Genomic DNA, 21,900 nt, shown 5'->3' on the forward strand with positions numbered 1-21,900 from the left:
TAGCAGTGTGTGTGTGTGTGTGTGTGTGGGGGGGTATGTTAACGAAGGCGGGGTATGTCAATGGTGTGTTCAACATGGAGAAGGGGTGTCCCTCTCACTGTTGCTATAGGAACACCAAATGTGAAATACAATACAAAGCAAAGGCCAAACTCTACATGGCTACTCCCAAACCCCACGGGAGCCTTATGTGTGTGTGAGAGTGTGTGTGTGTGTGTGTCTGGGGGACCTACAAAGAGGGCCCTTTTAGCCGTAACATGATCAAGACATTTGACTCCTATAATGGAACAGAATCGAGACCAAGCCTGTAAACTGCCTTGCTTTCAAGTGGTGTCATATCAATGAATGAAGAACACCCAATAAACCCCTCTTGAAGAAGATAGCCCCATAGCGCATTTACTGTAATACTAGGATTACTCTCATGTGCTTATCATTATTGTTTGCAATACAAGTCCACTGCCAAAATCGCACCTTGTGCTTCAATGTGCTGTGGTTGCTATCCATGCTTCAACCAAGCACTACAGAGGAGGAGGAGGAGGAGGAGGAGGAGGAGGGCCTGCAAATGAAGCCAGACTGTAATGTGTGTCCTGTGGGGTGCAGGGTGAGGGGTCTCGATGCAGTGAGTGGGTGCACCGACCAGTCAATGCAATGGGCTAAAGGAGATTAGTGCAAAGGGGAGGAGGGGGGCAGGGGTAGAAGGGGATTTTCTGGGTCCGAGCACAAAGACAGGAGAGGAGGAGTCACAGTTGAAGGGAAAGGGAGCGAAGGAAAGGGGAGGCGAAAGGGGGGTTGATGAATCAGCTCTCTTTTGTTGTGCAAATGTTACTAGCGACTGTTACTGGTCAAAGAGGCTTGTGATTGGTGGGCTGGTTTAAATTGTAAGGTGCATTTCAGGATGATGGCTGTTGCTGCCAGACTTTGAACTGGCACAGAGGGAGGAGTGGGAAGAAAACCACGGGGCAGATGGAAGGTGGAAGGAAGGGAAAACACCGTCTGCAGCTGAGGATCACAGAGAATCAGTGCCGTTCAATGAGGAGGTTTACAAGTTGTCATTGTAAAGATGTATGTGACTGCATCTTTTGTCTTCATGCAGATTATTATTTAATATCTGTGCAGGTAGGAATATGATCATCAATGTATTGCTTGGTTACCTGCCATTCTGTACATCACTCACCATTTAGCCAAAGTGATGCATGAAGCACATACAACGGACCAAGAAGATGATATAAGGATTAGGATTAAGGACCACTTTTTTTGGATAAAATAATGTTGAAATTAAAACAGAATGTCTATGTTGAATGTTGGATAAGTAACATTTCATTATATTAACAGAATGACAATTAACTATAGTCACATACTTTTTGTGTTCTTACATTTTTACATACAATAATTAAATTAGTCTTCCTTCCTGATGCGAGGTTTTGGGGCAGGGATGTCTATGTGTACAGATTGTAAAGCACTCCGAGACAAATTAGTAATTTGTGAAATTGGGCTATACAAATAAACTGAATTGAATTGAATTGAATTCTATTTATTTGTCCTCCTAGTATTGAATTAAATAAATTGAAGGAGTAATCCATCTCCGGTTTCTCGTGGGAAAACTACCCACTCCGTAATCCATTCCATGCTTTCCTGGTTTCCACTCGTCCCACACTCGTAGTAGTCGTTTGAAAGGGCACTGTGCGTGATGTGGTGGGAACTGGCCCACAGCAGTAAAGTTGTCGGGACATTGTCTTTCCTTGAAACCACGCTGCTGGGACTACCACGGACTCACGCTACACCTGTGCCCGGTGCCACGGCCGTTCAGGGCCGAAGGACTGCTGTTCTGGTGAAAATGGCAATATTTTGTGAGAAAGCTGACAACGTGGTTTTCAAAATCTGAAATTGAATTGGCAAAAGTAAGTAAACCTGTGATGCTTATTGTGATTTATAGAGTCATTTATTTAGGTTAACACAGTGACATTATATCTCACAAAGTGCATGTTTCTAACTTAAAAAGACTGTTTTATGACCCGTAACTGTGCGCTTTTCAGTTAACTGTCACTTTAAATGTACTGTTGGTAGGAGACTGTATACAGTATCCAAGCAAATGTGCACCTGTACACCTGTCTGCCTGGACACAGATCTGTAATATAGAAACTCAAGACATGTCAGTCCTTATCTTTACGGTATCCCTCTAGGTAAGTCACAGACAATCAGGCTCAAAACATTTTCTTCATATTGGATTATTTTGACAACCACAAACTGCCTGAGCTGATGATTTGTGTCATGTGAATTGGCTTGCATTGTACAATCAATATTTATTCTGTGTGATTGATAAAGCATTTTTTGCTGCATGCGTTTCACATTTTGGTGCTCCTTCCCTATTGTGCTTGGCAGCATAACAAAGGCTTTTATCAAACTCAGCCAGCAGCCACCGAAGAGAGAAAGAGATGGGGCAATCCCCCGTCCGAGAGCAGGGGGTCCTTGGGGATTTTTTATTTGATTGGAGTGGTTGTGTGTGTGTAGCTGCCTGAGTGTGAAAGACAAAGAGATTTAAAGAGACAGAGAGCTGGTGGGACACTGAATGAAATGCACCCCCCAAAAAAACACAAAGGTGGCTCTCCATCTTGGCTCCTGCCGGACAAACCTGACAGAGTGTTGTCAACATCTTATACAAGGAGGGTCTTTGTCAAGCAGAGATGGGGAAGCTTATTTGCAAATTGATACAGGCATGAAGGCCTCAGGTTCAAACTCACTCACGTTTGTATGTGCAGTTTGCAGTTGTTGATTGAACTTTCTCATGAGATGAGGCCTATATTTGATTTAATTTGCTATAACAGTCAGTAGCTGTTCCATCACACATCCACATGCACTGTAGAGGCTGTGTGTGTGCGTGTGTGTGTGTGTCTGCGCAAGAATGCATCAGTCGTAAAGTGACTCCCTTGTTATTATGTGACTAGAAGTATTGTGAACAGTGTATCGGCTTGCTGGTGTAGGGTTGTAGGAGTGGGAACACGACTCGTTGTGGGTGCTGTGATCCCTCATGAATAATTACAGATTTTTGCTGGAAAGGAAGGGATGAGCACTGAGGGTGATCATGTTGGGATTGAATTAAAGAAGTAGTGTGTAAGATATGTGTATATATGTATCGTTGGTGTGCGTGCGTGTGAAAATGAATGTGTGAAAGAGAAAAAATAATTAAGCAAGCAATGATAAAGCTGTCACTGCTGTATGTCAGAAACCAATCAATTACTTACTCATATCCATTTACAAATATTGAAATATACAGCGCAGTGATTGAGGACATCAAGCAGACAGTTTGAGCCTATACAAATCGAGAGTAAAAGTAAAGGATAGGGAGAGGAGGGAGAGGTGTCTCTGCTTGGAATATATCTGAAGGTTTGACTCATGACCTTATCCAGTCCTCAATTTCACAGTAAAGCAAGATAATCCTACCACATACACGTTCTACCACACACATGTGCACAGAGCAGCACACATGAAAGTCAAAATAAGACTGAGTTTCCAAAGTGCTCAAAACCTGCCCTCTACATGATTTTCTGGCTATGGAGACAGGATTTCCCCCCAAAATGGATACATCTTTAATCAATAATACATTTTTAATGTATTTATATTTTCAGTCTGTCCTATACATTTTCTGAATTACTTAATGATTCTCTTCTTTAAACTTCTTATATTTTAGGTGTTTCACTTTTGAACATAAGTGCTCTCAAGGTTTCTATTTCAGATTTACATCTGGACACTACATTTTGACAATATGGTTTGGTCACACAGAACTTTCTCAGAGTTTGAGATGTCTTAGTTTGCACCGTTTTTATGACTCCATGATGTTACAGCCAGCGTCTGTTGACAACCTCAGATAGCCTCAGTGCCCCCTCGTAACAACTCCGACCCCTCAGTAACCTCGCTCTGGTTCCTTATCAGGTCAAAGGCTCTTTTGATAATCACTTAATTGTTTAAACTTTTTCAAGCAAAATTCACAAATACTATCTTGTACGTATAATTATGAATTGAATCAATTTGGGTTTTGAATTGTCGGTCAGAAAAATAATGATTCAGTCGCATCTCTAGAGATTTGAACAGAATGCTATTTATCAAGAAGTTCTTGAACCTGAGGTAGAAAATGTGAGTGTTGACGTATAAGAAATAGAATATTCTACAGTCTAGAAATTGACTGTATAAGTAAGTTTGATTAATTGTTAGCAGAAATACAAACTGTATAATGCAGATACATATATTTGACATGGCTCTGTAAGAGTAAATAAGAAAGGCAACTTCGGACCACCCTAAACTCCAAACATATGAAACAGAAACTTTAATTTATAGAAAGCATTTCCAAGTTTGTAACAATGTTTAGGGTTGACAACATTTTTACATAACCTAAAATACTTTTTACCTCTCTTCCCCTAAACACCTGTTCCCTTTATTTTGAATGAGGTGGTTTGGGAAACCTGTCCAACCATCAACATACCAAGACTGTTTAGATAGTCTTGGTATGTTGATGGTTGGACAGGTTTGTTAAGCAGTTACAAGCTACTCATTTACTCTGCAGAGCAGCAAGGTGGTTCACTGGCTGAATGCCATTAGCATCCCCATCCATCTCAGGGGACGTTTAGAGAAGCGAGATATATAGGAAGCTACATAACGCTGTTGGATAGAAACCTGTGTTTTTACGAAAAGCCATAACCACTGAGATAGTTGCAAATTAAAAAAATACATTATTCTTATAATTTTATTGAATACTGGTTCACTCAGCATTCAAGGCATTTGGTCAAAGTAAAAAGAATAACCATTGTATGTCTTATTATTCATGGAGTGCTCTTTGACATATGTCAATATGGGTTGACAGATGCTGCTGTCTTTGTGTCTGTGTGCCATTGTTACAAACCAACATGCTTATATGAGCAGTTATTTGTTTCATGGCACATGTGCCATCAATATTAGACAGCTCCTTAAAAAGGAATTATGGTTTCAATTTGAGTCTTATGTTCAATGTTATGGTTATTGGTAACAACTTTTCAGATGCTGCAGTTCTTTTCCTATTTCTATTCAACTGTCTGACAACTAAAGAAACAACAGTATGATAATCACAGGTGATACATTTGATTAAAATCACGGATTAGAAATTCTATTTTTGACTATTGCTTTTTTATTCATGTTTTCAATGTGTATTCTATATTTACCTTTCACAAACGTACTTTTTATTACAGCAGCAAAGGCCTGCTCTCTATATTTCAAAGACAAAATAGTGTCCCGATAGTTAAAGGGTGCAATCTTTCCAGTGGTTGTTCAATTCGACAAGAACCAACATCAGCTACATAGACATGTATTGCTATCCTGTCAAATCAAATGTGTGATTTATTTGGATGTTCGTACTTGGCCTTCAAACCAACCTGCTATGTAAATATCTATTAATTTTCTTTCATTCAAGTATTCAAATTTTTTGCTTGTTATGTTTGCGACAGTATTACAACAATAATAGCCATGAAATGAGATTTTAGATTTAGCTGCACCGCTATTATAGACACCTAAAGAGCGCCTGTGATATCTGCTGTGTAACTTGCGGTATTCGTGAAGCTTACTAACGTGCACATTCTGGTAACTTTTTTGATGTCATGTGACTTCAATGTTTATGGTGGATTCATATAATCTAGGTGTATCGGAAACCTGATATGCAATCAAAGCGGCTTACTGTCTCTCATCCACCTCGACTCCGATCTCTAATATGGGCTCTGTTCTGAAAACAAACAGTCATTTTGAAACATTATTCTGTAATCAAGCAGTAAGCCACAAGGGGCCGTGCTCTTTAGCGAGTTATGGCGACAGAGATGCGTTGCAGGCGTGAGGGGAAGCAGAGTTTAAAAGCCTCTGATAACTTTATGCTTGTAACATGACGGCAACACCAATCAGTCAAACTTTACTCACTGCAAAGCTTTTATAGTGAAGCATCATACGATATTATGACATGAGGTCAACACTCTATTTGGTTCTCTTCCAAGGCACCACCAGAATGCAGTGATTATAAGATGATCAGAAATATTTGCTCTACTTTTATTTAAATTTGTTTCACGTTATCACCTATTGTTTTTCTCAATGTTTTGTTGTAAAATAAAATATGTTGTCTTCCAACTCAACTTCCTACACCAGCACCGACTTTGAATCAAGTACAACTTCATATTTAATATCTAATAATAAAATATTACTGATGTTGAACAATGGCTATTCTTACATTCTTCAAAGAAACAGAGATTAAACATTGCTTGTATGATCTACAACTAAGAGAGCCAAGTTGTATTGCATCATACATTTATGCTATACAGTTATCCATGTTTTGGTGGAGTTCTGCACTGTATGCACACACTAATTCAGCATGACACGGGTGTCATTAAGAGAATGAGTTGGTCTTTGTCCAAATGGCCCATTATAAACATCAACAGGCTCATGTGTTCTAAAGTGAGGAGGTGCCCTTGTCACAGGAAAGTATACTTTCACCTCAAAGACACTTAACCCATGAGCTCTACGTGTTCCACCAGACAGTCACCTCTAACCGGACAGCCGGCACCAGACACCAATAACTGTCTCAGAGGCTCCGAGCCTTTCCGTATCCATACATCTCCTGTGGATGTGTGTAGATGTGTGTGTGTGTGTGTGTGTGTGTGTGAGTGAGTGTCTGTAGTGGGTTGCAATAAATCAGAGAAAGACAGATGAGCAACAGGTGGGGAAACACTAAGCGGTTAAACGAGGTGAGGAAGGAATGAAAAGTGATCAGGAGGAAATTGTGGAACATTAGGAATCTGGTAATAATGTTCCAGGAGAAACCAAAGTAGGATGAATAAGAACACATTGAGAAAGATGTAGACATTCAAAGTGTAAGGAAAGATGGAACCGATTAACTAGATAGAGGGTCTGGAAATTGGAGCAAAGTTTGTAAAAGAAGTGGATTAGATAATGTTAAAGCTAGAAAGACAGCAAGGAGCCTGGATTGGGAGGTTAAATAGCTATAAAATGTCACTGTAATTCAATAAATTAAATTACTTGCAAATGTTGATCACATTGTCTTGATTATTAACAATAATATTTTTGACGAGACACGAACCATTTGGGTCTCTTCAAAAAACAAAAGACTTAGCGACTCTAACAGCCACTAACAAAAGAATAATACATTTTAAAATGAGGGCCAAACTAACTAAAATATTATTAGATATTAACATCATTTGAATTATAATAAATAATATTGATAATTAACTGTAGTAGAGGGAGAGTTTTTGTTGTAATTCCCTTTATATACTTTTGCTTTTTGAAACTCTTTCAAGTTGTGTACATTCTCTATAATTGTAATGGTCAGTCCTAAAATATTACACTCTCTTCTAACTCTCTAGAGAATCCATGATTTATGAAAATATAATTTGACATTTTGGGGAATTTCTCCTTCCCCCTCAAAGTCTCCCTGTCCAGAAGGGAAGCAAATACATTTTCCTTCACTTTTAACCATATTGTGTTGTTCCTTCTCTAAACTAGTTTTGTTCTTTTAATTTGCATCTTGGGCTCATCTCATAGCACAAGACACCACGTGTATTTCCTCTTTTTCATATATTACAGAACATGTTTAACACAATTTTCTTTTAAATTCATTCAATTTCTGAAGCATGTTTGTATAAAACTCTCTTCTCCTCGACAGGTCCTCCCCCGACCCTCTTCCTCTCACCATGAGCTCCTGGGTTGTGAACAGGAAAGGAGAGCCAAAGTACCGCCGGCACTTCCTGACAGACAACAGCAACTTTCATGGTAAATACAGTGTATAACACTCACAATTTAATAACTAAATCTACGAATAAAGGTTCACACAGAATCGGGTGCTTACTCAGTCTCTTTATCTCCTGGCCGGAATAATGGGCCGACTGTACATCTTCTCTGATAACTGTACATCATGGGGATGAACAGTAGAGGGAGACTCGTCTCCAGTATTGGGTCTCAAACACTTTTATATTGCAGATAGTACAGCCAAGATTCAGTCTTGTGACATCAGTAAAACCTTGTACTCAACCTTACTCACCTTGTAAAACTCTCACGTGACATGAATGAAAATCTGTCCACAGGACTTTATTCACACATAAACTGGTTGTGCCAATCCAAAACATGTGTACTTTTAGCGTGTCAGCGAACTACACATGAATCAGTCCTGCTTCACTCTGCCGTGGATGATTGATTGACCTGATTAATGCAGGAGTGTCTGCTTCCCCTTTGTTCATACTTATTATCATCACATTGATGGGAATTTCCCAGAAGTTGTCCCTTTAAAAATATGTTTCAAGTAGATTTTCCTTGATAATCTGTGATTACATTATGTCATTAAAATGAATACAGAGCATGAAATAGGAATCAAGTTCCATAAAGTTCCACTAAAGTGAGCTGCAACACCATTATATCTGTATTACAAGAAAAACTAACCTAGTCACCTTTTACATTCATTATAATCAGGCTGCTAAAAGGGATAAAGGGAGCAGAAACAAAACAGAATAAATTGTCCGTAGTATCTTCACCAAACTTAAGATCCTGATCTATGTATTCCCTGCCCGTTTGTCCTTTATTGTCACATTGAACCGTTTTGAAAACATCTGCCTCTCGCTTCTCTTCCTGCCAATTTTCCACATGAAATCGCTTCACTCTGCCTCTTTCACTTCCTCCCAGTGGTTTCCACTCTTTTTGTGAATGACAGTTCTGTTGATGGTCTGGACATGGTGCATACATTAATGTGAGAAGGAGGTTTGGGGGGAAGAGTTGGCGGGGCTGTCTGTGATCATGCAGGTGGGGATGAAAAGAGGTTTACAACTTAAATCAAAGTGAACAATCACTGGAAATCCTCATTTAGCCTACACAGAAAACACACGCACACGCACACACACACACACAGAACTGTATTGAGGGTATCATAGTGCTGGACAGACATGTCTTTTTGTTCCTCCAGACAGCACTTATTGATTTGGTATAACCTATGCCTCTGCGCCTTCTGTTTGAACGCATGCTGCGCGTCCGAGTGTGTGATGCCATGGGTGCGCACTGCAGAACGTTATTCCCTCATATTCCGTGTTTCCTGCTGCGTCTTTGAGGAAGCTCAAAACGTGAGACACACCGAGAGTGTAAAGTAGGTCATAACGCTGGCATCCCTGCGCAAACAAACAAACACACACACAAACACACACGCGTTCGTGGCACGAGTTTGGTTGGGTGGGAATTCAAACTGTCGCCACACAGCTGAAGCATGCAGACTGACAATGCTGGTCAAAATGCCCAACTGTGGCGGCTAAGCACTGCTCTGTGCGCTATCATTCACTCTCGCTCAGTCCACGCATTGGCTAATCTCTTGCTTATTAACAACCACTCTGCGTCGGTCCGACGAGGGTGTGAGAAATCGTTTCATGGTGTGCGCGCCGTGGCTGTGGATGTCAGAGGTTTGATGGTCTGGGAACCCACTCCACAGATCGTACAGGGGACACAGGTGCCGAGGAGCAGTTTGTTTCTGGTTTCGTTTTTTAGCACAAACAATTGACACTTCATCATCATGGCGCATTTCACGTGAACGTCCAATCATCATGGAGAAATGGATTAGTCAGGCATGGTTTGATGGGCTTTCGAGCTGCTGCAATTAGGAGATACACAATGATGTCCAAAACGCATGGAGGAGCCTCGTGAGATCACCAACTCGAGTCCTAAATGGCAGAACGTGAAGTTTGCAGAAATCTCAGTCTAGAGAAGGGTAAGTTATAATTTTCTTGCCTTTTCCCCGTTTTTTAAATTTTATCTTTCAGTCACATATAAAGAGAGCTACTGTGTGGTGCACGTATTCCTTCGGATGCCCGTTATCCCACATGGAAAGCAAGCTAAAGCCCATGCGTAATTTCTCCATTGCTCTTGTTTTTGTGAAGATTTTGTCACACACGTTGCAAGAAATGGCTTCATGCGAAATTAATGTTAATTGAGGATTGTCAATTAACGTGAAGGCTTTATTAACCCTTGTGTTGCCTTAGGGTCATTTTGACCCGAATCAATATTACACCCTCCCCCCGCTTTAGGATTAATTTGACCCCATTCAATGTTTAATGTCGGTGTTCTTTCGGTAGTCAACAAACAAACATAAAGTGCCTCACACTTAAACTTGGAAAACAATATTAATTCTAATAATTTTCTGGAGGTTTTAATTGCTGGCGTCAAATTGAACCCAAAGGGTAAAATATGTTAGTAAATATAAAGGTAACAGGAGGGTGAAACATTGAATCGGGTCAAAATGACCCAAAGGTGGGGGGAGGGTGTAATATTGATTCGGGTCAAAATGACCCTAAGGCAACACAAGGGTTAAGTAATTATAATGTATGTTTATTGACATTTGGGGTAGAAAACGTCCGAATTATATATATTTTTTAAATGGAAATTTTATTTATTAACTGCATGGTTTTGTCAGTTTATATGAAAGCTCTTGCTGAAGAGCATCATTGGTGTGTGGAACTATCCCTACAAATGCCCCTTTGTTCTTGTCACTAGGGGGCAGAAAAGCCTCTTAATTGATTTGACAGGACTTGCTCTGCCCTCAGAGTACATAGCACCACAGAGGTGTGGGTGTGCCTGTTCTTTACTCTCCTGCATCCTCTGCACAGGTCACACACATGACTGAGATGTTTATCGATTATGTCACTGCAGCACCTGGGAGAGAAGCCTCAGAGACTGACAGACCGCATCGCATTCACACATACCCCAACTCAGATGGTGGATTGTTTTTGTCATTAGCATCAGCAGAATTAGGAACAATCCAAGCAGGGCATGTTGAGAACCACACACGGTGACAAAGCTTTGGGTCAAGCTTTGATGACAGAGTATAAGTCAGAATGTCCCCATGGCTATTAGAGTGACCACTCTGTCCCCCCCCCGCCCCCTGTATACGCTGTCAAAAAATATGGCGCATCCCTGCCATTTACAAAGCAGAATGTGACAAGCTGTCATTCTTCATCCCTACAGCGCCTGCTCTTCTTTATTCAGTTTCAATTCAGTTTATTTGTATAGCCCAATTTCACAAATTACAAATTTGTCTCGGAGTGCTTTACAATCTGTACACATGTGAGCGTTGGGGTGTGAGGGAGGTTCTTGCTTTTATCAATGGCCAAGAGGGCTGCCTCTTAATTCATTTTGGCTTGAGTTTAGAAGATCTGCATGGCACCACAAGCCAAGGCTGAGAGAGAAGAGGAGAGAAAATGATGGCGGGAGGTATATTTGAAGGCACATGCATGGCTGCTAATCTCCTCCACATGGAGGAAATGGCTTTTCTATGTAAAATGTGTTTTTCCTCATATGCCTCTCCTGTTCTAATGATGATGATGGATCTCAGCATGCGCCCCCTTTTGCCTCTGCCTCTTCCTTTCTGTCGCTCCAGGGCAGAGAAACAGCTAACAGACACCAGAGGAGGAACACACTCTCATCATTTCAGCTCTTTCCTTTCCTCTTCTAAATACTTTATTGGTACTGGCGGAAATGTGTAGAGTATGGAAAGCCGTAATGTACCAAAAGGCAGGCAATGAATGTCAAATAGCACAGGTGGACTCAGCCACTGGCCTCTCACATTTCTTTTTGCATTATAAAACCGGGAGGCTATCGACTCTATAAGGCTGAATGTCTGTGTCTAAGCGAGAAATAAAAAGCAAATTATACATAACTACTGGCTTTCATTTCATCTACCTCCATTCCCTCAACAGTTATTAAGATACCCCGAAGCGTGATCCATTTTTCCTGTGGCCTGAAAATATAAAGCATCAGTAAAGCAGCTGGAGCAAAGATAGTGTATCTCAATCTAGTCAGTCACCTGGGCTGGTTGAGGAGGAAAGAAGAAGCTTGAACATTGCATGAACATCAATACATAACCCCCCCCCCCACACACACACACACACACTCTCAGACTTCAGTTCCTTCCTTTGATGTCAGTGCTGACTTCACCAAAGATGCCACCCGGAGCCCCCGGTAGCATCTTTGGTGAATGCATTATCATGCTGCAGTTGTCATGTGTTTATTTTCTTTCCGGTGTTGTGCAATCCTCTGCACCCTGGGGGGACCTGGTAACTCATTTGTAGCAGCAGCTGCCTTGGGTGTTCTTAATTAAACGAGGTGAGCGACTGTGAGATACGAGAGTGTGTTTTCCCGCTTTTCACTCATCTTTTCTGTGTATCCTAACCTTTTATGTTGCTAAAAAGAGGGTACACCAACAGACTTGGGACTACTTCAATGCAGGTATAGTGTAAGTTGTTTGCTTGAAAAGGTATTCACATTTGAATTTGTCACCCCATGGGAGTGCATATTTAACCCTTGTGTTGCCTTAGGGTCATTTTGACCCGAATCAATATTACACCCTCCCCCCGCCTATGGGTCATTTTGACCCGATTCAATGTTTCACCCTCCTGTTACCTTGATATTTACTAACATATTTTACCTTTTGGGTTCAATTTGACGCCAGCAATTAAAACCTCCAGAAAATTATTAGAATTAATATTGTTTTCCAAGTTTAAGTGTGAGGCACTTTATGTTTGTTTGTTGACTACCGAAAGAACACCGACATTAAACATTGAATGGGGTCAAATTAATCCTAAGGCGGGGGGACGGTGTAATATTGATTCGGGTCAAAATGACCCTAAGGCAACACAAGGGTTAAGAGTCCCTACCATTTCGCTGCTGGAGAATATTAAGCGTGGAAGTAGTGAGGAAACATTACAACAAAGATTACAATGATAAGCTGCCATTTCATCATCATGGATTAACTTTGTATTACTGCTAGTCATAGCAGCTGTTTATCAGTTACTAAGAACGTCATGTTATTCATAATATATGCAATGTGTCAGGTAGTCAGGAATTACATGAAAATATGATAAAACCCCCGCCCCGAAAACCTGAAAAACGAATTGAGCTCACATCAGCAATGATAATGTACTACCATGTTGCTGTTTCACAAGTACAATGTTCACCATGTTTATCATGTGACTATGCAAACGTTTAATTAGCAAAAAACAGAAAGTACAGCTGAGGCTGGTGTTATTCTTTAGTTGAAAATAAAATAATGACATTTTGAAAATGTAATTTAAATCAAATTTTACTTAGGGGATGGAGCAAGATGAAAAGCTAGGAGATCAAAGTTAATACAATGAGACATGGATGTCTGTACAAAACTTAAAGATGAAACAATACATCCAATATTTGTTGAGATCGAGGAGGAAATCACCGGATCACCAAAGTCTGAAGACTTTAGTCTGAAGACTTTAGAGATGCATCAAAGGTCCCGAGCTGGATTCTACCAAAGAGGTTTTGTCGTTTAGGTACGAGAAGCTCATTTTCTTTATCAGCTTCTTTCTGTAAGTGACTGGATCCTTCTTGCGCACCATTATACCTGCCAGAGTTAGACATTTATGGATTATGATTAAAATGGGTGGGGCCTTGTTTGAGTATCGGGATTTCACTTTTCACTTCTCCATGCACCAATCAGAATCGATCACATATAAAAATCACAGTAGTTTGATTGTGTATGTCTCAGTTTTTTTTAGGACAAAAAAAAGGGCCAATGCATTGTGGCTTAGTGTTTATCTCCACTCCCTTCTGTAACTGATTCAGGTTGTCCCTCCACCTATAATGCATGCGGTCAAAGGCTCCATGCCTCCACGACCCTGAACAGATACAAACAGAAATATGACAACCCAGGAGTCACTCTGCTGGCCATCACTCTGGTCGAGCAGGTGACCGAGTTTTGATTTTGGCAAGACTCGAGTCATGTTTACAAATGTGCTCCCGGCTTTTGTCCATCCATCCTCCTGATTTCCCCTCACATATATCCCACAGTTATCAAGCTGACTAATTTAATTTCACAAGCTGTTGAATGCCCCGAGAGGATCAGAGGACCAGGGCTGAGACCTGATGACGTAACCCCAGATTCCGAACTATATTTAAGAAGAAAATGTGATGAGACAACCGGAAAATGACATTCAAAACTGAAGCTAGAGTGTTATAGTTTGAAACGCAGGGCCACTGACCAAGCAGCGTTATTTGACGAGTTGGGAGTAAGAGCATGTTGCATGAGATTACTTTGGTGTCATTTCGGGTTTCCCATCTTCGATTTACACTACTTCAGTGATATTAGAAATCGAGCTTGCCTGCTACATTTTTTTCTCCAAATAATAATATATTCACTTCTTTTCATGTCCAGCTGTGACTGGTTGCCAAAATTGCTTATTTGTTAATCATGCCCTTTTGTATTTGCGTTCTGGAATAGCTTTCCATTGAGCCCATTTTTCAGAAAATAAAGCTCCATGATTTTTCTGCCAAAGTCAAATGATAATCTCTTTTTTAATAGTATTTTGTTAACTTGTTCCCACAGAAGGGGCTCTCCCTGGTTTGGTAATCCAGTTTCTGGAAATATCAGTAGGCTACACATAGTGGGAAGGGTGCAAAGAGGACTTTCCCTTCAGGAGCCTGTGTGAAATAAAAGAGCATTCAGTTTCACGATGAACAGATGGACAGCACACACACATCAACCCATTAAATCTTACTTTTGCATTATCATGACTGTTATGTCATCGTTCTTATCCCCACATCCCACGGTATGACCTAAATTAACCCAGTTGATATGCAGAGATACACATCTGTTGCTCTCCACTCTTCATAATCGCACCATGAACAATGCTGTAGTTGTTAAATGCTGAATTTATGTCCGGGCATCAGGGTAGCTCACTGACACAGCAGCACATAATCTCAGAGACTGCAGACATCAGGGAGAGGTCGATGGGAAGAGCAAGAAGGGGGAATGGAGAGCAGATGACCAGGAGAAAGGTGAAAACGTGTGTGTGTTTGCACAGAGAAGACAGTCAGTTGAAGGTGCCGCCACAGATCACAGGACGGGACTGAGGAGGATGAACAGCAGGAGGTTCGGTGTGATTGCTTGTTGTCTGGAGCGTGGAGGCTTTCTGTCAGAAGCCAGTCTGGAGTGTCTGGCAAATCAATTTTTTCTGAAGAGTTTTTAGCTACAGGTGGAGTGTATTGCACACTCGGACTGAGCGAAGGAGAACCCCTACTGGTTCTGAATTTTCTGCAGAGAAAATGGAGGAATTTAGTTTTGGTCCCACTGCATTATCTGCTAATAAAGTTCGATCCATTTTTATTCATGGTCCTGCTGAAAAAACGTCCGTCTTAACAGTCGCTACTCTCCTGGCACGTAACGTCTTCCACATTGGTGGCACCGTGGCTGTACCACAGAAATGCAGGCTAACACAAATTGGTAAGTATGTGTGTGTGTGTGTGTGTGTGTGTGTGTTTGCTTGTGAGTCTAAAAAGTATCACTCAGTTTCCCTTACAGAAGGAAAGTCATTCAAAATAAGAAACATAAGAGATAGCATTTTTCCACCTTAAATTGATAAATCTTGTGTAAAAACATTCTCCCCATATTTTCTATTGTTGTCGTCTACACACTACATGTATGTGTGTGGACAAGCATACTGCATATTGAACAAACTGCTTTCTGGTGCTATTTATAGCATTGTAAAAGCTCATGTTTATGTATCACAATATCCCCAGGACGATCAACCTGCTTTTGCCTCCCGTAATTTTGAACCTGTAAAGCTTGTTTTAATGAGATGTTGCTCTTGCAAGAGAAGATTTGTCTTGTATGTTATTTTCTGTGCATTTTCACTCGTCAGAGCATTAATTATGTGTAAATATCATACACTTTTGTCCTCTGGAGAGTTTGTCAACCAAAACTGAATCATAATTTGATTACACTTCAGCACTCAAAACAAACCTTCAGGTCTTGAGAGCTAACAGAGCAGCGAGGGAAGAACTACGATGCCATGCCTCCATTCAGTTATATTTTGGTTTGATTGCCGTGTCTGTGTTTCATCAACATTCAGACTGGCTCGGAGAGTTCAGGTGGTGATGCCTTATGTCACATGCATAGTGCATGAAGGATCAGGCAGATGCTGCTGAATATAAATTTATGGAGTTATGAATAATTTATGATAAATATTTGGTGGTCCATTCAAGTCATCGCCCTCTGACTAAATCTGACCAGAGATCTCACGCAGAGCTGTTCGAGAATTGAAATATTACTCGGGACTGATAATAAACTCATAGTAAGAAGGCTACAGAGATTGCGAAGAGGAATCTCTCATCATCATCTCATAATTTTGAGATGAGAAATGACACAAGTAATTTGAAAATGAGGATTGGAAACTGCTGTGGATGTTGTTGTTTACTGTCCCGGACTCAGCGTCGTTGTATGGATCTCAGAGACGACAGCTTTGTTCATCAGGTTATCACAGAGTCGTCTCTATCACCTACCTCATTAAAATCAGTTTGAATTGCCTGGGCAAGACAAAGCTTTGATGTGATCTCTCTGCTCTGCACTGACAGAGATGAGTTTCGGCACATGCACACACACACATCAAGACAAACACACAGTGAATGCACACGCACACATCAAGACAAACACACAGTGAATACACATGCACACGCACACATCAAGACAAACACACAGTGAATGCACACGCACAGGCTCTGTCTCGTTCAAAAGAAATGGGAACCAATAGGTAGAGATGGGATAAAAAAAAGAAGAGGTATTACACATATTATTATTCTCTCCTAGCTGGAAGTCCCATTCTTTTCATATTTTGGGATACTGTAGCCACAGATAGCAATGCAGAAAGAGTGATACCCTGCATATAAATGCCAGATGGGGTTAAGAAGACATTAAATTAATAATCTTTCTTTTTCAGATGTCCAAAAAGATAACGGAATTGCAAGTTTAAACTAAACAATACATTTAAATCCTCACGCTCAGATAGTTTGAGTGTTATTGCTTGAGACAAAGCGGGACAAGAGATGGGAGTGAAGATGGGAAGGGCACCCACTGATCTTTCATTCAGCCATTGCTGCTCTTTCGAGAGCCACTTACATCAGTTCCCATCTTTGATTACGAGGCAGCTCCCTTCTCCTGGGCGGATAATAATCCTGCTATCACTTCTCCTTGGACTCTTGATTCGCCATCGCCAGTCTCAATAGGTTTTAGGTTTTATTCTTTAAGATTGTTATCAGCGGTGAGAATAAAGTGACTGGAGAGTGCCTGTCGAAATGTCAAGGAGTACCAAAGACAGATATACGACTGAAAAAAAGAAAAGATAAAGGAGATCTAACATTGAGTATCCTTCTTTTAAGTTGTTCTTCAATACAACGAATCAGACAAACAGAAGATGAATTGATACCTGTAGATGTTGTATGTATTTCTGGAGAGCTGTTCAAGTTGGCTGTTGAGCTGAAGAAAATAAAGCAGACTTCTCTATTCTCTTTTAGATTTTTCTTGTGAAATATATCTGACTGCCTCTTGGAAAAAACACTCTTATATATTTTTTACTCAATGGGAATTGTGGGAGAATGTGCATGTACTCTCTAGTGATGGCTATCTTTGGGCCAGATTTCTGTTGTTAAATATTGAAGCACATACTGTATGTAAGCACTGAAAAAGGCTTGTCTTGTCTGCGTCATGGATTTATCTTAAGCTTGAAACAGTGTGAGATCAAAGATCCTGGACGAACATGCCTGTTTACTGGAGCAGAGACTGTACAAGATCAATTCTGCAGTAAACCCATAGTTCACAGTGACCACCATTGAATTCCAGTCGTTAATGAAGCTGTGAATTTCGGAAGTGACTATGTGAGATAAATTTATCAAAATTAGCTATTTTCTTTTTTTCTCATTAACTCTCCTGTTACCTTCAAATTTACTAACATATTTTACCCTTTTTGACGACAACAATTAAAACCTCCAGAAAATTAATATTGTTTCCCAAGTTTAAGTGTCAGGTACTTTTTGTTTGTTTGTTGACTACCTAAATATACCTTTAAATATATTAAAAAGTTGATATTCCTTATATGCTTTACACAGTAAAAAACAGCCTGGGGTCAAATTGAGTTGTGTACAGGACATTGAAAATATATCATCATGTGAACTTTATGTTTTCCCCATTGTCCCAAATAAATTAGGAAAAGTCATGAAATAGGAAGCAAAAAAAATAATGTTAATCATTCTTTTAGAGACGTTAAACATTAAATGGGGTCAAATTGACCCCAAAGGTAATAGGAGGGTTAAGTCTCTTTCCCTGTCCCCGTATTTGCCATGCACCTAGCGAGATGACACACAGGACTCAGGGCCATGTGCTCATGCGTGTGTGTGTGTTTAATAATGTCACTGGAGACTCAAAGAAGTCATCTAACATCAAGAAGAGAATGTACCTCATTGCTAAGCCTATCCTCAGGACAGAAAATAGTTGTGCTTTACTCAGCGTGTATTACGTTGAATATTCTTAAATATGTGTTATGGATCTTGAGAGGTTTGACTTTACTTTTCTTTGAAGATAATCCGCTGTTTCATCTAAGAAAAGTATTTTATTATTTTGGTCAAATTGTGTGTTTCTGTGAGTACTTTGGAAAATATTTTAAATCCTTCTATTTAACCTTTTACATATTTCCAAAGGGCTAATAGTCTTTTATTGTTTGTTGTTTTAAACCCTGAAGACATTGAGTCATTGGACTGCCTTGGTAGATTTTCCAGGCCTGTTTTCATATAATTAGTCGTAGGATAGCTAAAAACAGGAAATGCAATTTCTTTGTTTTTACATCCTTGAAATTTGCTTCACATATGATAACAACTGTCTTGATTTATGTAGCGAAACTACTATAAGTGTTCAGAGTTAATTATCTTAATTGATCCAAAACCTGAGTAGAGCTAAATGATACACAATATTAGGGTTAGAGTTCAAATTGGAGTTTTGGTATACATTATGGTACCAATGAATGTTAGCTAAAGAAGCGTAGTTGACAGGTGTATGTCTGTGTTTGCAATTTCTTTGTCAGAGTTTCCCATCACATTTAGGGATTGAAGTTCAAAGAAGTGGAGAATACCTTCTAGTTCTCACCCGTTTCAGCAGTTATGGCAAATGGACTCGTTTTGCACTTTTCTAGTCTTCTGACTATTCAAAGCGCTTTAACACTTCATGGCATTCACCCATTCATACCCATTCATACATTCATACACAAAGAAGACAACTATCTTAATGCTTAGTTGCATGCAGTGGTGGGGCCCGTTATTATGTAAAAGATCAGTGCAGCATCTGATTTCTATCTACATTTTTTAATTTTTGTGTTTGCAATTATTCTTTAAATATATTTACCGAAGGTAGACCATATCTGTCTGAACCGTTATCGTTTCTACCGGGGAAAAAAAGAGGAATTGGGCACAAACAAGTGTGCAGGCAATTATTATTATTCAACACAATCAAGGAATGTAAGGGTGTGTGCGCCCTTCTTTCTTTTCTATCAGCATCTCAAAAGTTGGAGTGGTGTGTGTGTGTTTTTGACAGTTAGAGCTGGGCGATATGGACTCAAATACATTAAAATGTTGATATCATATTTATATCTTGCACATTAGGTAGTATACATTTCATCTCACGTCACATCAATGCATTTTCTGTATTGAAACTGAAAACAATTCTGTGTAACTAATGTTTTGTACAATATTATCAGGCAGTTTTCACCTCAACTTGAATGTATTTATGTTATTTCACCGCAGTCATGAGTTAAAATCAAACCAAACTGATGTTTAAGGGAGGGAAAAGAGAGTCTTGTGAAATAAAAGCTCTGCGTCAGTTGCCACATGCAAGATGCAACATGATCTCATCCCTACTCTTTATAATTTGCTACTCACTTTTTATTCACTATAATGACCAGTGAATACTTCATAACAAAGGTTGAATAGAGTAAATACTATTCCATGTTGTTTGTATGCACTCAAACATGTTGAGAGTATGTGCACACATTCATAGTCAAACACACACACACACACACACACACACACACACACACACACACACACACACACACACACACACACACACACACACACACTCCTAATGAGGATGGCAATCCTGCCATCTCTCTGTTGTAATCCCTGTCTGTATCCCAGCCACAGGCTGTCACAGAAAGTAGACAGGCAGCCAAGCAAACAGACATTTCAGTCACTGTGTTCTCCTCTTCAGAACACTCCACCAACATTTTCTGTCTTATTTTAAATTCAAGTGTCTTTTATTGAACCTTCGACTGCTAGAAATAAAGTTTACTTTTCAGAGTGTATTACATAGACTGTATGCTGTTGCATAACAATGCATTGCAGTCACAGGAAGTGAGCCGTCATCAGCTTGCACTCAATGTGAAAATGTTGTACACATGATGGAGAAAAGACCATAGTATTTAAAACAGCCATATCGCACCTTGCTTCCTAACATTTAATTCAAACTACATGCATCAAGGGGGAATTTACTCAAAATACAAAAAAACAATAACAGAGATTTTCTCACTTACCCATCCTTTACTGCTATCGGGCAATGCAGATATTTTTGAATGCTAGTGTCTCTGTTACTCTGGATGATCCACAAACCTCCACTGGACAGATTTAATTAGGACACATTTGTATTTAAGACATAGTTCCAATGCAAACTGAGGTTTGCAGATAACCCAGCGTAACTGGGACAATGATTCTGGAAGGATATGTTTACTTTTTCTTTTGATTTACTTCTTGATGCAAACTAAATCACAATCACCTCTGTTGTACTGGCAAAAAGGCTACACATCCAATCACATAAAACCAAAATGATCTGCTGAGGTAAGTAGCAACGGATGATGTTTTTTCAACCGATATCTTGAATTTGCGTTACAAGAGTAAAACTTTTACGATGTTGTATGCAGCCTAAGCCCCCACCTACCTCAGCATGATGTATAGATGTCTTCTTGAACAGCCATCAGGCTTTTTCGGAAACTTAGAACAGAGAGACTCTCTCTCTCTCTCTCTTGCTCTATGAGAGTTCTCTCTTTCTTCCGTCTCTCCGTGGCTTTCAGTGCAGGTCAGTGGGAAACAGAAAGGCAGCCCTGTGTGTCCACACAGCAGCATCTCTGTTGCAGTTTGGACTCACATCAGTTGCTGGCTGCTTCGCTAAGCGTCGACCTCTGTGATACTTGGCCTTACTTCCTCCAGAGAAAAGACAAATTAGGACAGACACCTGTTCCGTTTGTGTCCTAATACAGTGCTCCACTGACCTCAGTGTTTGTGTTTTGTCTCTTCTCTTTCGCAGTGGAGCGATGCATGAGCGTGATGCAGTCCGGGACACAGATGGTGAAGCTGAAGGCAGGATCTAAAGGGCTGGTGAGACTGTTCTACCTGGATGATCATCGCTCCTGCATTCGCTGGAAGCCCTCACGCAAGAGTGAGAAGGCCAAGAGTGAGTATGCATGAGCACACATACATACACAATGTGGAGTTTGAACCAAATACATTATGGAGTTGAATCATGGGAACTGTAGGTTCCTGCATTTTTGCAGATTGACCTTTACTATGGGAAAAATCCAGCATATTTCACCGTTGGCTGCTTTGTCCCTCAATGTTATGGAAGAGCAATCATTAGAATATCTACTACCGCTAGGAAGTCTAAAGGAGCAGGAAGAATTCATCAGTCGACATCAAAACTCCAGGTTGCGATAAAATGACTTGAAGACCAAATTGTCTATTGAAGCATTTAACGCTGACCCTCTTCAAAGCATCACTGTGATGTTTTGCTGAACTGGTTTTATGTTTCAACATACTGAAGCATACATCTGTCTATAGACCTGTCCTCCGTGTGTGTGTGTGTGTGTGTGTGTGTGTCTGGGCTGTCCGCATTATATATAAGCCTCCTAGATACTCTCCATTGACATGATGAAGATAACAAACGTTCTTTCTTTGAGTGTATGTCCTCTTGTGGGTGTGTGTTATCAATCTGAGCAAGATCAAAATAAGGCTGCCATGTTG

General features: G+C 40.2%; 1 protein-coding gene across 1 annotated transcript in view; it reads left to right on the top strand.

Moving 5' to 3' along the window:
- Positions 1 to 1,807: 1,807 nt before the first annotated feature.
- Positions 1,808 to 21,900, top strand: part of plch1 (phospholipase C, eta 1) — a 45,849-nt gene continuing 25,756 nt past the window's right edge. The window contains exons 1-3 of the mRNA XM_056441962.1: positions 1,808 to 1,895; positions 7,679 to 7,785; positions 21,188 to 21,334. Coding sequence (XP_056297937.1) covers positions 7,707 to 7,785; positions 21,188 to 21,334 — 226 coding nt within the window. The 5' untranslated portion in view covers positions 1,808 to 1,895; positions 7,679 to 7,706. The remainder of the gene's footprint in view (positions 1,896 to 7,678; positions 7,786 to 21,187; positions 21,335 to 21,900) is intronic.

Source organism: Pseudoliparis swirei, chromosome 20 (genome assembly GCF_029220125.1).
Source record: "Pseudoliparis swirei isolate HS2019 ecotype Mariana Trench chromosome 20, NWPU_hadal_v1, whole genome shotgun sequence".
Classification (NCBI taxonomy): Eukaryota; Metazoa; Chordata; class Actinopteri; order Perciformes; family Liparidae; genus Pseudoliparis; species Pseudoliparis swirei.